The following is a 15,990-nucleotide window of genomic DNA, read 5'->3' on the forward strand; positions in this document are numbered from 1 at the left end:
AATGTTTGTAGCTCAATTTATTGAGCTCCGGTACTCTTAATCCTCTAATCCTTGAGTTGTTGCACCCGAATGCCATATATTCCATCTGTAGAAATTTTTAATTTTTATGGTACCAACCATCCTGATTTCGCTGCTCCCAGTTTCCCAGCTGCCTTTAAGTAGCACTCCTGGAGTTAGGGGTAGAGGCTCCCCTTTTCCTTCTTCCTGTGGGAGTTCAGGTAAGAATTTTTTAGGAAATCATTGCTCCACTACTATTTGTTATTTAGTCATATTTTGTACTGCTCTTCTTCAAAATCCCATAGTCGCGGGCAGACTTTGCAATAAATTACAAATTACAGTTGAAAACAGCATAAAAAATGTACGTGATATTATAAATGAATAAAAGATAAGGTAGAGCTATTCTCGTTATTTCGGTTAGTTTTTTAATTTATATATTAGGATTGTTTCTTCTGAGTATGAAGTTTTGTTTAATTTAAAATTCAATACTCAAGTTCAAGGCATACTAAAAGCTCCCTCAAACAGGCTTTGGAAGCTCATTCAACTGAATTATTTAAAACTGGAATTAAACTAACCAAACATGTAAATAAGTGATGTTGCTTAAAAAAAACAATATACATTTTTCGCCTTTACAAAGATATCCTGAAGGCTACTTTTAATACAACAAATATAGAGGGTATTTCAAAACAAATGCCAAAAATCTTCGGGCCTTAAATCTTAAAAACGAAAACAGATAGAGCAGTAAAATATTACTTAAATTTAAAGAAAAACATATATATTTTTTCTTCTGCCTAAAGCAATGTTTTCAAAAACTAACTTTTGTCAAAAAATAACAGGAAACAAAAAAATTTCTAATAAACCCGTCTTGCGTGAGTTTTTTGTTAAGAAATATGATAAAGATATTAAAAAATATATGAAGAATGCGTTTTTTTATAATAGAAATACTTCCGTAATATCTTAATTATCTATTTTTGTTTTAAAGTCTAAAAATGAAAACGTTATTTATCTCCTTAATTTTTGACATTTCACCCCACGTTTGTATAACTAACTACCCTTTATTTTAAACAAGGAATCATCCCCTTAAGTATAATTATCTCTTTCTTATTTTCAGCCGATAGGCGGAAGTTTTTGTCAGTTTTAACTGAGTATTTTTATTGGACGTACGTCGCTGATTAATTTTTTCCGCCATTCTATCCGTGACGATCTTCATCCACGAACAAAAGCGAACCAATCATTTTTGGCAGTTAGGTTGCGTTTTGTTTTTTGCTCGCGTTTGACGCATTTCTCGACAAAATCGATTCGAATACATGCCATAGCTGGATCCTAGACGTGAAGAGCGCCAAACTTGCCTGGCTTCGCAGAATGAGTCTAAATTCGCGTCAAGCTCGGGGCGCGATGTTCACTTGTTATACGGAATTACGCCGTCACGGAGTTGCCGGCTTCCGTTTCCGGTCTGTCGCGGCGAAAGAGGGATAATTTACGATCGCGGGGGCCTTATCTAATGTCTAAAGTTCGGTTGAAGTCGAGCAAAATAACTCCGGGATTCATTTTTATGGTGATTTTCTCGAAATTTTACGACTTCAACGGCCTTTTACTTAGCAGAATCGTTGAAACCGATGCGACTGCCCGTCCAGAATTGCTGCTTGTTTTATTAAATTCGCCCGGAAGTTGCTCGAGCGAATAGATAAGGGGAAAAAGAACGCTTGCTTTGAATGGTTGTCTTCAAACATATTTTTTAAGTAAACTTTATATTTTTAATTCTTCGTAAAGGGATCGACAACCAATTTGTTGTTTAGACAATTAAAGTTAAGATCCACACAGAGCCATATTAAAACAAAAAAAAAAACCTTAATAATAAACAGCGAGAATAAAAGTTAATAATTTACCCGAGTATCAGTTTCTGATTCACGATTACTTGCATTTTAAAATGCATCTTAAAATATTGCAGAATGACTGGAATCAACAACCACTCTATTTATATTATGGACAAATGAAACTTCCCAGAAAAAGTCCAAGAAAACCAACAAAATCTTTGAAGACAACATGCTATTTTAGAAAAGAAATATCCACCCTATACAGAATTTGTATGATGTTTGAATGAAGGGTATTCTTTTAATAAGCAGAAAAATCCTATGAAAAACCCTCAAAAATATGAATTTTGCCTGAGAAAAGCATAACGGCAAAGTCGCTGTACTAGCTATGAACCTGAATTTTGTGAAGAAATTCCTTGAAAAGTGCAAAGGATGGATGCGGAGAATATTTTTTATCTTGAGCAGACGTAGTTTTACTAGTGCTCGTCAAGCTTCCATGATAGGCGGGATAAGAAAAGGGAGGAGAAAGTTGTACACGTTAGAATTGAACAAGGATTCCTAAAAGTCCTAAAAAAGTTCTCAGAACGGGAGACGTAAATGCCGATGTTTTCGAAGATTACTTTGAAGAAATAGCAAAATATCGTGCTGCTGACTGAAATTACAAACTTCCCTTATTTTTTATCCTAGAATTGATAATGGAATAAAAATATAGTGTGTTCTATTTGAAAATCTTGAGATTTTGTTAATTGAATTCGCCAAAACGGCACCACCGATTTGGGACACCCTATATAAGCTGAGCTGCATCTGTCAAAATGATTGAATATAACAGTTAAATTTTGTTTGCAATACACACTTTTATATGGGGTAATCAAAATATTAAAAAAAAACACACACACATAACCTCAATTTCTGCCTAAACTATGCAAAATTCGAATAGGAATTTCTGAAGAAAGGGACCTTAATTTTAACCAAGGATTGCAAAAATGCCGAAATATCCAGGGTGTTCCATTTAAAATAACAAAGTTGATTTCGTGACGGACACTTTGGGAACACCTTGTATCAACAAAATTATAATATTGCAAATCTTCAGGAGAATCCAGGAAACTTTTGTGCGAATCTTTTTTTTGTATCTCCTATGGGTTTCCAGATCGTATAGTGGATCGTTTTAATTGGCACACGGTGTACATATCTTAATTGACTCAAAACCAAGTGGCCCTACCAGCATTCCATAAGGGACATATTTTATTGACAAACTATTGAATCCACTTTAATTGTTGATGTAGCGCCCTGTTGTCTTTTTGCGTATGTAACGACGTTTTATTATTTCGGGCCATAGAATGGAATACATTTCTACAAATTCAAAATTTCAAAGTTTGTCACTTTGATCTGTCACAGAACCTCTACTGGAATCACCGTTTACTCCATAAATTTAGTCTCGTTTGTTTGCCTTTCTACTTTCCGGAACTCAATTCTCGGAAATGTAAATCGAATTAATTAAAATTTTGTAAACGGCCGCCGTAATTTACATAGTTTTGCGATCTCGGTGAGTCGACTAACTTGTCGGAGCAGGGGGTGGGGGGACAAAAATCCTTTTACGCGTTATCCTAACCCGGATAATTGGTTGAGAATTTTACTAAAAATATCGCGCGAGCGCCGAGGTCGAGCGACAAAACAATCATAAAACTGGATGAAAATTAATTAAAACTTGATCCAATCCCGGTCTCGCTCCCTCGCTTCGTGTACCCCCGTCCTTTCAGATATTTCCGTTCCCGTACGCGTCCTTGTTTTCCTTCTTGTCGTTCGACGATACCGGAATAAATTTTTAAATTTCAACAATCCAAGTTTGGACACTTCGGCCCTATTTTGCATAAATATTAAGGAATCTCGGAATGGTAGAGCTGGGATGTTAAAAACGTGTCAGATGGCAAGACTATAAGTAAGAGATAATTACTTGACTTGACTATATTAAAGCCGATTTTTGTTATTAAAAAGGCATATATATATATATATATATATATATATATATATATATATATATATATATATATATATATATATATATATATATATATATATATATATATATATATATATATATATATATATATATATATATATATATATATATATATATATATATATATATATATATATATATATATATATATATATATATATATATATATATATATATATATATATATATATATATATATATATATATATATATATATTCGTTCGTTGAACTCCGACTGGAATCCTGCATCCGACTGGAATCCTGCAAATCTTGCATCCGACTGGAATCCTGCAGACGTTTCGCCAAAATCTCACTTGGCATCTTCAATGCTCGCGCTCCGAAAATACTTCGAAGTGTTCCAGTTCCAGGATTCCAGTCGGATGCAGGATTCCAGTCGAAGTTCAACGAGCGAACAAATGATATCCCGGAATATAGTGTCATCACATTTTTCCATCCGTGAATCAATACGTGAGAATATATATATATATATATATATATATATATATATATATATATATATATATATATATATATATATATATATATATATATATATATATATATATATATATATATATATATATATATACAGTGTGTCCAAGATAAGGATGCACAGCATGGGGATCTCGGAAACTATAAGAGATACAGTGTCGGTTAAATTAGACAAAAGTTGCGCATTTTGATACCGAACAAGATCCCGTTTTACAAATTTGAAAATTCCAAGCCGTTCCGGAAATATCCGAGAAAAACCGAAATATTGCGATTTCGTTTTTATTATTTTTTAAAGCTATTTGAAAAGATATGAAAAAACGGAAAATACTTTTCCATTGGCACTTTTTAATCTCTCCAAATTGACGTTAACAAATTTTCATTACAGCGTTTCGATTCCATGGAACCACCATCAACTTTGATTTTTCTTATGGGACGGAAAAAAAGTACACACAGTATTAGGTTGTGCTTTTCATTGCGAATTCAACGATGTACGATACAATATGGTTACTTATGTTTTTATCCAGAAAAATGGATTTTTAATACATTTCAGCATTTAAATGGAGTAGGCCATGACAAAATGACATCCAGTCAATTTCAATGACACATTAATGTTATTTGTCTTTGTTATCAGTCGATCATAAGTTTATTCCTTTAGTTATTGTTTTTGTATTTTTATTGTTGTTGTCTTTTTCTAATTTATTTTGTTCTACAATGGAGGGAGGTAATTTTACAAACGAAGAAAAATGTGATATGCTGTCTTGCTACATCTGATGCCAAAGAAATTGTGTGGAAGCCGAGCGTATGTATTCTAACAAATACCCAGAGCGGAGACAACCTGACAAGAGTATTTTTCGGCGTTTGTTATTTAATCTGAAAGAATATGGATCATTTAAGAAGCCTGCATTATCCCGACAAAAACCTTCCAATGAAGAAAACCAATACATTGTTCTACAATCTGTTATCGAAAATCCACAAACTTCTACCACAGAAATTGAAGACCAGAATGGGGTAGCTAAATCTACAGCTCAGTTTATTTTAAGGAAAAATGAATTTAAGCCTTACAAATTCAGAATATGTCAAGGATTAAAACCGGGTGACGACGAACGACGTAGACATTTTTGTGAGTGGTATACCAGGATGTGTGATGAGAGTTTTAATTTTCCATATAAAGTGATTTGGTCTGATGAAAGTATGGTGACCAATAACGGTATTTATAACAGGCGCAATACACACTATTGGTCGCAACAAAATCCACGTGTTAATAGACTATCCAGACATCAAGTTCGCTTTGGGTTTAATATTTGGTGTGGGATTTTTGGTAGCAAGATTATAGGGCCTATTTTCTATAATAATTCCTTAACTTCCGAGCGGTACCTTGACATCTTGAGGCACGATTTAGAAGATGCCTTAGATGATTTACCGCTAGGCGCTGTGCAAGGCTGCTGGTTCCAACAAGATGGTGCCCCAGCCCATAACTCCAGAGAAGTTCGCCAATATTTAACTGAACGGTTTGATGGAAAATACATTGGGACTTACAGTGAAACACCTTGGCCTCCAAGGTCCCCGGACTTAACTCAATTACGTCAATCAGTACGAGCAGCGTTTGATAAAATTACTCCTGAAATGTTAAGTCGTGTTTTGGAGTCTACCGTGAGACGGGCGTACTTATGCCTAGAAAATGGAGGTCATTTATTCGAACATTTGTTATAGAATTTGTTTTTCATTAACTTGTTGGATTTAATTGTTATGTTAAACGAACAGTTAGAGTTAGTAAATAAATAAACACATTAACTCGAACTTGTCAACCATTTTCTTTTGCCTTTCATCGTTCGGATCTCATGGCCTACTACAATAAAATACTAGAAATGTATTAAAAAGCCATTTTTCTGGATAAAAACATAAGTAACCGTATTGTATCGTACATCGTTGAATTCGCAATGAAAAGCACAACCTAATACTGTGTGTACTTTTTTTCCGTCCCATAAGAAAAATCAAAGTTGATGGTGGTTCCATGGAATCGAAACGCTGTAATGAAAATTTGTTAACGTCAATTTGGAGAGATTAAAAAGTGCCAATGGAAAAGTGTTTTCCGTTTTTTCATATCTTTTCAAATAGCTTTAAAAAATAATAAAAACGAAATCGCAATATTTCGGTTTTTCTCGGATATTTCCGGAACGGCTTGGAATTTTCAAATTTGTAAAACGGGATCTTGTTCGGTATCAAAATGCGCAACTTTTGTCTAATTTAACCGACACTGTATCTCTTATAGTTTCCGAGATCCCCATGCTGTGCATCCTTATCTTGGACACACTGTATATATATATATATATATATATATATATATATATATATATATATATATATATATATATATATATATATATATATATATATATATATGATGACACTATATTCCGGGATATCATCCGTTCGCAATTCATCATGAATAGACTCACGCCTGAACAACTCTTGCAAATAGTGCAATTTTATTTCGAAAATAATGGTTCTGTGCGGAATACGTATCGCGCACTACGTCCATTTTATCGTCGACAAAATCGTCCATCAGAGTAGTTAATTCGTTTAACCATGGAACGTTTTCTCACCACGTTTACTCTTATTGATAACTCGCATCCCCAGAGACGCTGTACGGTGCGTAAAGAAGAAGCTATTGCTGCTGTAGAGCATAGCATTGAGGAAGACCCGAATGAGTCCATCCGCCATCGAGCACCGGAATTGGATCTGTGTCCATCCACTTTATGGAAGATTTTGCGGAAGGATCTTGGTTTACGTGCTTACAAAATCCAACTCGTGCAAGAATTGAAGCCAAACGATCATCAAGTAAGGCGTAGATTCGTCGAATGGGACCAAAACGAGATTAGCGTTGTTCCCGATTTTCATAAGCGAATTTTGTTTAGCGATGGAGCGCACTTCTGGTTGAATGGCTACGTCAACAAACAAAACTGCCGCATTTGGAGCGAATCTAATCTCAAGTGTATGTCGAAACACCGTTACATCCAGAAAAACTGACTGTTTGGTGCGCTTTATGGGCTGGTGGAATCATTGGTCCGTACTTCTTCAAAAACGATGATGGCCAGAAAGTTACAGTCAATGGTGATCGGTATAGAGCTATGATTACTAACTCTTTCATTCCTGAATTGAATAACCATGATGTCCAGGAGATGTGGTTTCAACAAGACGGCGCAACATGTCACACAGCTCGTACCACAATCGATTTATTGAAAGACACGTTTGGTGACAGCCTAATTTCACGTTTTTCACCTGTGAATTGGCCTCCAAGTTCTTGTGATTTAACACCGCTAGACTACTTTTTGTGGAGCTATGTAAAGTCATTGGTCTATGCGGATAAGCCACAAACGCTTGACCATTTGGAAAAAGTCATCGAAAATTGGACGTCCAGATTGGACTACATCCGTGCCAGCCGTTATGTTATGAAGAGAGCAACTGCCAAAATGCAGATGCGATTCTTAAAGTTTATATTTAAGATTGTTTTAATTGAAATTTGACGAAGCTTTAACAATTAAAGAATTTTCTATAAAAAAAAGTAACCTTATTTCAAAGCAAAAAAAAATACTGGTTTTCAGAGTTATTTGTGGTAATTTTCATGTGCGAACTCGAGAGACAACTATAAAGTAAAATGAAAATTATTTTAAACTCAACTTTTGTAACATTTTTGACCCAATCAGAGGTATTTATGGTTTAAATTTCATTTAAGTATGGTAAACCGTTTCAGAAATAAAAAAACGAGTTACTACAATGTACACTAAACTATACTGCGATGCTACTGTATTGAATACGAATATTTTCCATTAAACATATAATTTTACAAAAAGCTTTATTATTATGTAATTTCTTTTCCAAATACACCTATAACAAATAAGGACATCCTTCCTACTATAAGTTGGTAAGTATAATTTGAATTTTAATTAAGTACGTATTTATATTTGTTTACTTATTTTCATGAAAATTCGCCGAACGATGTCCCGAGTGTAATAAAAGGAATGATTTTTCTATCAGTCAAAATATCCCAAGTTGTGTTTCTTATTTTGAAGCCAATAAATCATCATCGATATTTCCGGTTCATTATTGACTATACCTTTTTCAGACAGATAGGTCTCGGCCAACTGCTCGTCGCCGCCTATACAATACTGTTTCTAAGCGGAAAAACAACCCGATAATCAATCTCCCTTAAAAGTTTTACATTTCCCGGGAGATTCGCGTCTTCCACCGCGAGCGATTTAATACGCGAAGTTTTAACGTGTAACGTTCGTCGTAAATTACCTCAGCAAAGTTTTTCCGCGATACGTGCGGTTTATTAAAATGCAAAAAATAACATAAATCGTCCCCGGTGCATCACTTTTCCGAGCACGACCCGGGCGCAATAAATTTTTAATTTCTCACTTTGCACAGTACTTTGTAGGAATATTTCCGACATTTGTTCTCCGAATGTCCCCGCGGCTTGAGCTGTCCGTGGCTATCAAGCGGAAGTTCAGATCCAAATAATAATAATGATAATGGAGTATATTATACCATGCCCAAAAATATTGTGTTTTTACAACCGACCCCGCGATTAACGTTGCCTACTCTGTAGTACACCAAAACAGCAGCCCTTTATAGAACACCCTGCCGAGCAGACCCTTACCCGTAACCATTCCTAAGAATTTATCTACCTACACTAAAAAGGGGGATTTAAATATGTTTTCAATCTTTTTCAACAATTCTTGAAACATGTACATAAAAAAATTAGTACAAAGTAATGATTTATTACGTCTTATATCATTACATTTCTACATAGTATCATTATTAATATACAAAATTTTAAATATAATAATAATAAAGTATCAGTCCCTACTGTCATCATCTGGTTCAATGACCAACTCCGCCACTAATCGTACTCGATAAATATCTTCTTTTTTTATCACTCGTTTTTCACAGTTAGACCGGCTTTGTACTGAAATTTTAGCTACCTCATGCAGAATTACATTTATAGTACTATCACTAAATTTTGGTGCAGTGTTATTTCTTCTTATGTCCGCGTTCAACTCAATCGGATTAAATATACAATGATGCGGGGGTAATCTCAAGATTTCATGTCAGTTTTGTTGTGTTACGGACCCGCGAATATAATTTATAGTCCTAAAAAAGACTGTTGTTGTTTACAAATCGAAGAAGTATGTAGAAGACACGAAAATACAAGAAGAAGAATGTTGTTAATCGACAGGCACACAAGACAAAAATTTTTATTTTCAAACTTACCTGTAAGATAAATAGAGTACGGGTACTTTGAACTATTCAGTGAAAACAGCCTCGCAGAGCACGAGAATCAGATACATAAATAAGTACTTTCTGGAATATATACGAATATATTGCAATTTAGATTAAACTCTTAAGAACGATACATATCACCTGATGTTCAAATTTGAGAAATACCCCTCAGCATCAATGCTTAATCAAATTTAAAACGGTCCATTTACGTTTCAAATAAAAATTTCAAGTTTCTGCAAATATTCGTTACGGTCGGTCCATTTCAGGCAAGACCAATGCAGGATAAACATCTGTTGGATGGATTTTACCACGGTCCTGCGACGGTCCGCGGTTAGGGTGCAGTAAAATAGCAGGAAAGCAATAAAGCACAATATTTTTGGTTAGTTTTTTTTTAGTAAATTCACAAAAAAGTGTAATTAAAACAATTCAATAGGAATATGTAGGGTAAATAGAATTTTTTATTTTCGCGCAAGGTTTTTAAAATACCAGGAAATTAAACTTAATTTCAAAAATAACATTTTTATGTTTATAAATCTGGCAGTTTTTCACATAATTTGTAGAAAATTGGTGTGTATATTTAAGACCTGACACGTCCCAGAAAACCTCCAGCCGTTTGAAGCAGCATTTTAGAATCCGGTTTCATCATATTACTAATAAGAAGCAGAAAGTTTGTCTCTCTTATTCAAAAAAAAACTTTAAAAAAACTCAAAACAAAACTGAAATGTCAGAGGAACATTTCAGATGAAGTTGCACTCCATGTACTAAATATAGTGCCATAACCATAAGGAGGAGAAATTTGTTTTGATATCTTTTCCAAAAAGTGACAATCAATGCATCAAATTAAGTAAATGTATCTACTTTTGCGGAGACAGAAGTAGAACATAAAAAGCGTACACTCAAAAGTTGATAATTTTTTTAATTTGATTGTGAAATAAAATCACCTAGCGCACAAAATTGGGAATGTTCTAAAATTAATATGGTATAAAGCAAGGTTGACAAATAACACTTTAATCACTCGTTTGTTTTGGCACGAGAAGAGCGAGTGTTTAATTAAGAACGAAAATCGATTCCTCACTTTAAGACTCCAGTTTCGCTATCCACGATCCTGATTTATTTCGAGCATTTGCGCTATTTTAGTCACGGGTTTGCGAGCGATCAGATTTTTTCTGTAAATATGATAAAATTGATACATTTCTTAAGTTAAACTAAAAATCACAAATTACTTCACAAGGGTTGATGTAAATGGTTTTTGAGAGAACAGGGCGTGGAATGAAATGATGATGAGAGAATAAATAAATCGACATTGAATGAAATTAAATAATATACAGGGTGTTGCATTGTTGTTACATCCAAATGTTGGCGTATTCCTTATTCTCTCCAATATTTGTCTTCCTGATAGAACTGATATTGCCCTTTTTTATTACACATTGCAGTAATTAACTGCATGTTACGAGGTTGTGGTATTTTATTATAAACATTTAACTATTTATTTTACATCAACAAATATAGGGTCATTGCGGCCAGTGTAGTTCCCCGTAAATAAATTTAGGGATACAATTGCATGCATGCTTCCGGTCAAACATAATTATATATACGTGCCAGCTTCATAACTCAATAAAGTGGTTAATTAATAAAGTACAAACATTACAAACAACGTGAACAAATGTAATTTTATATAAATCTCTCTCTTTTTCAATGTGCGTGCGTGTGTGCGTACGTATACGTACGTGCCTGCAGCCTGTTACATTTATCAACAAAAATTAAACATTTAGTTTATGCATCTAAATTGAACCGTAATAAATAACGCCGCAGCGAGTGGCAAATGAATATATTATTACTGCAAATAAAACGTTTCATAATTCAGGAATCTTTATAAAACAAAATGGGAATTTTCAGCCGATTTGCTTCATACGATTAATGGCATTTAAAAATTAATTTGTGTTGGTGGGATTAGGTATATCCATCGCATTTTTATATTTGAGACCGAAGAACAATGTAATGTAATAAGTAAAAATAAATAAATAAAAATTCATTTATCCCATTTTAGTGGGGGTTCTGTGATAAACGAAAAAAAACGCGACGAAAATATACAATTTTGCCGTGGAACTATTGTACTGCTTTAGTGAAAATTGAGCACAAATATTTTAGTTTTCTTCAAAAAAGTTAACAAAAGAAATAGTGTCACCATATCGACGATTCAATAGTACAGCAACAGATCATTTTTCGCAAAACTCATTAAGATACTTTTAACAATGTATTTATTAATATATAATATATAATATATTTAAAACGTTCAAAGAAAGGTGAACATTTTTGAAAGCTTCGCTCAAAAGATGACGTTGCAGAAGTGTCAAGTTTTTTGGGGAGAGATGACATTTCGGCCACCAAAAGTTAGGAATAAATCGTAGTGGCACATTTTAATTCATTGCACCTTAAAACACGTACTTTTTTTCTACACGCGCACACTATTTAGATAGTGTGAGTGACATCGCACTATGTGACGTCTCTAGTATCAAGCCCGATCTCTTTCTATCCCATCAGTCTGCTTCTTGTATGCATCATTGCAAGATAGTCTGCGTCGTTCCCTTCGTCTGCTTTGGGTAAATTATCTGTAATACCATATTATAGATGGCATTCTTTTCAGATGTCCATACCAGTGTAACCATTTACTTTAGATATTATCAATAATGTTCTCAGTTCACTCTCTTACCTTATTATAATATAAGAAACCGCTGCGCCTGCTCTATTAAATATTTAGGTGTAACGCTTTTTTCACACATGATTTAGGACATTCCACAACTGCTAAAATGTAAGGAGTAATTCGCTAATTTTCCATTAGTTAGTCAAAATTTCGATTTGTTAACACAGTTATTTTCATTTTGCAATTTGTTGTTGCGATTTGTTGTTCATCCTGCATCCATATGCTTTCTTCATACAGCATATAAGAATTGATGAAAAAATTAACACATTGAGTACCAGATTTCGGAAAATCTGCCTAATACAATAATTTAAATGGTAATTTCTTTATCTACATGATTTAATAACACTTGTTAATAATAATAATTATCAGTTCCGCATAGAACAGAGACGAAATTGCTTTATTACAATATAATTCCGTCGAGCGTCTAGTTTGAAGTGACTAAAACTATTGCTGGCCTGCAGAAATATTAAATTCGAAATCACATTAAAGCGGCGCGCTTGGAGAACAGTCGAGTAACAAATTGGACGAAATTCATTTGGAATATTATTCGTTCTTCCTGCACTGCAAACAATTATTTCGATGGAGTTTTTGCGAATAACCGAATATTATTGTTTAGTGTGCGTCAGGCGGGCGTTTTAATAAAGTCCCCGCGATTCGGTTATGGAAAATATAAATTAATTTCCCGTGAATATCATCCGTTGATAAATTCGAACCGTAGAAGAGCCATATACGATGCATGTAGCATATTTCGATATAAGCGAGTTTCTTCCATCAGTCTAGTTTCAGGTTGGAGCATAGTTTTGAAAGTGTTTTTTTTAAATATCCCTAAACAAAGGCCAATGTCGATGCTGCTATTACCATTTGAAACCCTGAGTCATCGTAGGATGCTGAAAATACATAGGGCTCGATGAGAGTAGTGTTAAATTCGTAGAGAATTACCTAAAAGATCGAACACAAAAAATTGTAGTAGCTCAAGAATTTTAGCATCACAAAGGCCACCATGGTGTAGTTTAAGTGGAGATTGAAAATATGAAAGCAGGGGGACAGACGGGTGGAGACGACCGCAAAGTTTGCGTTGTACGTTTCAAAAAAAAGATTGTTTTGGGAAAAGAAAGCTATAACAATATAGTAAATATTGTATAATTGTATATATTTATATACAATTATAGAATTGTATATAAATGATATTTATTCTAAACGATACGACGCCGATAGACATAGGGTCAACAACTAACTCGAGTACAAGTTACTCAATTCAAGGCGACGTTGCCACAAAATATTCTAATACATAAGGAATATTACAAAAGCCGTAACAATCGGACTGCCGTGCTATAATATCTAGGGTGCCTCAAGGCTCTAATCTAGAAACTGTGCTACACATGTATACAAGGTATTTATAAAAACATGGGCCAACATGGCTAGAGATTCGTCATCCAAAAAAAAGGTCCATACAAACGTATGTTTAGTTTCCAAGATAGGGTGTTGATTATTAAAAAAATGTTTTTTTTACAAAATATTAAATATTTTTGTTAAAACTTAATGTCTTTAATAATAATCAAGAGCTAAATTTACTTTAAGCAGTCGTCGTCGATTTTGTTGAAATCGTTTTTCCAACAATAACAACAATTTTATTTTTTGATTTGTGGGAAATATGTAATTTTTGCATATTTTATTGCCCTGTTTTTATTGATGTCAAAATTGAGAGGTATTATTCGAGTTCTTATATCCTAGTAAGAAGGTATTTGGCTGTCGAAACATATAATCTCTCTATTCGGTGGCTAACTAGTGATGTGATAAATACTGGTGTGATCTGATTTACCTTAACCACTCACTTAGCTACTGCTGGCTTTTCGAAATTTGTTTGTATTCTTCCAGCCATACTTGCATTCAATTAGTCGAACGAAGTTCTGGTTATGTAATTTTTAGTACTTAATTAATTAACTTAAATTAAGTAAGGACAATATATATGTCAATATTCTTCTTTCATATCTTCAATCTTTGATACCTCTATTGTTTCAAGTCTATTCGAAATTGCAAATTGCTGATTCCGCGAAAAATAAAGTTGATGATCTAAGGAAGAATGTTGCAAGTTATTTTTGATTTTTCATTTCAACCAGTAACGATAATTGCAAAAAAAAATAAAACTTCCACAACCTACTGTAATACTATTTACGAAACTCCTGGATTTCTCCTGCGTCGGTTGTGGTTGAGTCAAACTTAAATCTGTACCTGCTTATATATTGCTCGAGGGGCATAAGCATCGTCTAGGATGACTGATTCCCAAATTGGTGACTGGTAATGATTGTTAGATTGCTTAAGCCGGCTACACACTATCCGGCAGGCCTGTCAGTTCGAACTGAACAGTTCACCTGAAGACCGGTCGAATAAAATTTTATGGCCGGTTTCATGATTGTGTTGAGCGACTGCTGATTTGTCTTAGTCTTAAGGCTCTTTCGTGTTCTTTGAGCGTAGTTGATATTTGTCGTCCGGTTTCTCTAATGTAGTCTTTGCCGCATACGTATGGAATGCTGTAAATTCCTGGCATCTCAAATGGAATTTTGTCTTTGACGTATCTCTCAACATCTTCGATCTGACAAATACAAAATCCACGCAATCATGACATAAAACTTTATTCGATAAAACTAAAATTCTTGCATGTAATCATTTCTTCTACCAACGAAAAATAAATAAACAACCTAACAATCTTGACCGCGACTCAGGTCTCTACGTGTCACCAATAAGGGAATCAATCCTCCGAGACGGTACTTATGCCCCTCATATAGCTCTGCCCCCCCTTCAACAATATATAAGCAGCTACAGAGTAAAATGCGAGCCAGTTTCAGTTAAGCTCTGAAGAAGTCCAAGAAAATAGTAGTTTTGTTACCATATTTCCGAAAACGTCAAAAGTTGCGCTTGAAGAAATGTTTTCTATCGACATCCAAATGGTTAAATGATATTGTAAACTCTCGGAATAATATACGCATTTGATAGCAAATATTTTTTAGATAATTCAATTATTAAAACTCGCTGAAAAATTATTTTTTATTATTTTCGCCCCTTCCCTCGATCATTCGTTGTGTAATGTTGCTTTTGATGTATAGTGTTTATTAGCTTTGAGTGTTATGGAAGGAAAATGAATGAATTTATAAGCTAACTGGACGAATCTGTTTCAGAGAGGCCAGAGCGACGGAGGGGGGTACGGCGGTAGGGGACGACAGACCAAGGTGAGTCAGGAGCCATTAGAACAATGCGATCGAAAACTTTACTAAATAAGTTCCAGTAATCGTTTTTGCCGTCTGCCAATACACAAAGTCCTCTTTAAATTCATGACTGGATAAAAAGATCACTCAATTAAAATGACAGCATATTTAATGTACACAAAAATAATGGCGAGTTTGGGGTGACTAGTCATTATGTCTTTGTTTATTGCCTTTCACGTCGCCTTAAATTATCTCTTCTTTCTGTTAGTTACTAGATACAATTTACAAGAATATAGACACTTTTGACATCTACTTCAAAAATATAAGCATGCGAGAGTCATTTCAAATATCGCTTTCAATCTATAAGTCGTTGCCCAAAATACGGCCAAATAAGCCATCATTAATGATTTAGTATCAAGTTATAAGTATTATACAAATTATAAGTATTAGGGCCTTTGAATTATGTCGTCGCGAATACATTAGATCCAT

The 15,990-nt window shown here is 34.1% G+C and overlaps 1 protein-coding gene across 6 annotated transcripts in view; it reads left to right on the plus strand.

Annotated features, from left to right (window-relative positions):
• Positions 1-15,990, plus strand: part of LOC132704027 (disintegrin and metalloproteinase domain-containing protein 11) — a 627,178-nt gene that overhangs the window by 475,009 nt on the left and 136,179 nt on the right. For all 6 annotated transcript variants that reach the window (XM_060673635.1, XM_060673633.1, XM_060673634.1 and 3 more), the window contains one exon: positions 15,475-15,525. In XM_060673635.1, coding sequence (XP_060529618.1) covers positions 15,475-15,525 — 51 coding nt within the window. The remainder of the gene's footprint in view (positions 1-15,474; positions 15,526-15,990) is intronic.

Source organism: Cylas formicarius, unplaced genomic scaffold (genome assembly GCF_029955315.1).
Source record: "Cylas formicarius isolate icCylForm1 unplaced genomic scaffold, icCylForm1.1 PGA_scaffold_6__28_contigs__length_40554024, whole genome shotgun sequence".
Taxonomy (NCBI): domain Eukaryota; kingdom Metazoa; phylum Arthropoda; class Insecta; order Coleoptera; family Brentidae; genus Cylas; species Cylas formicarius.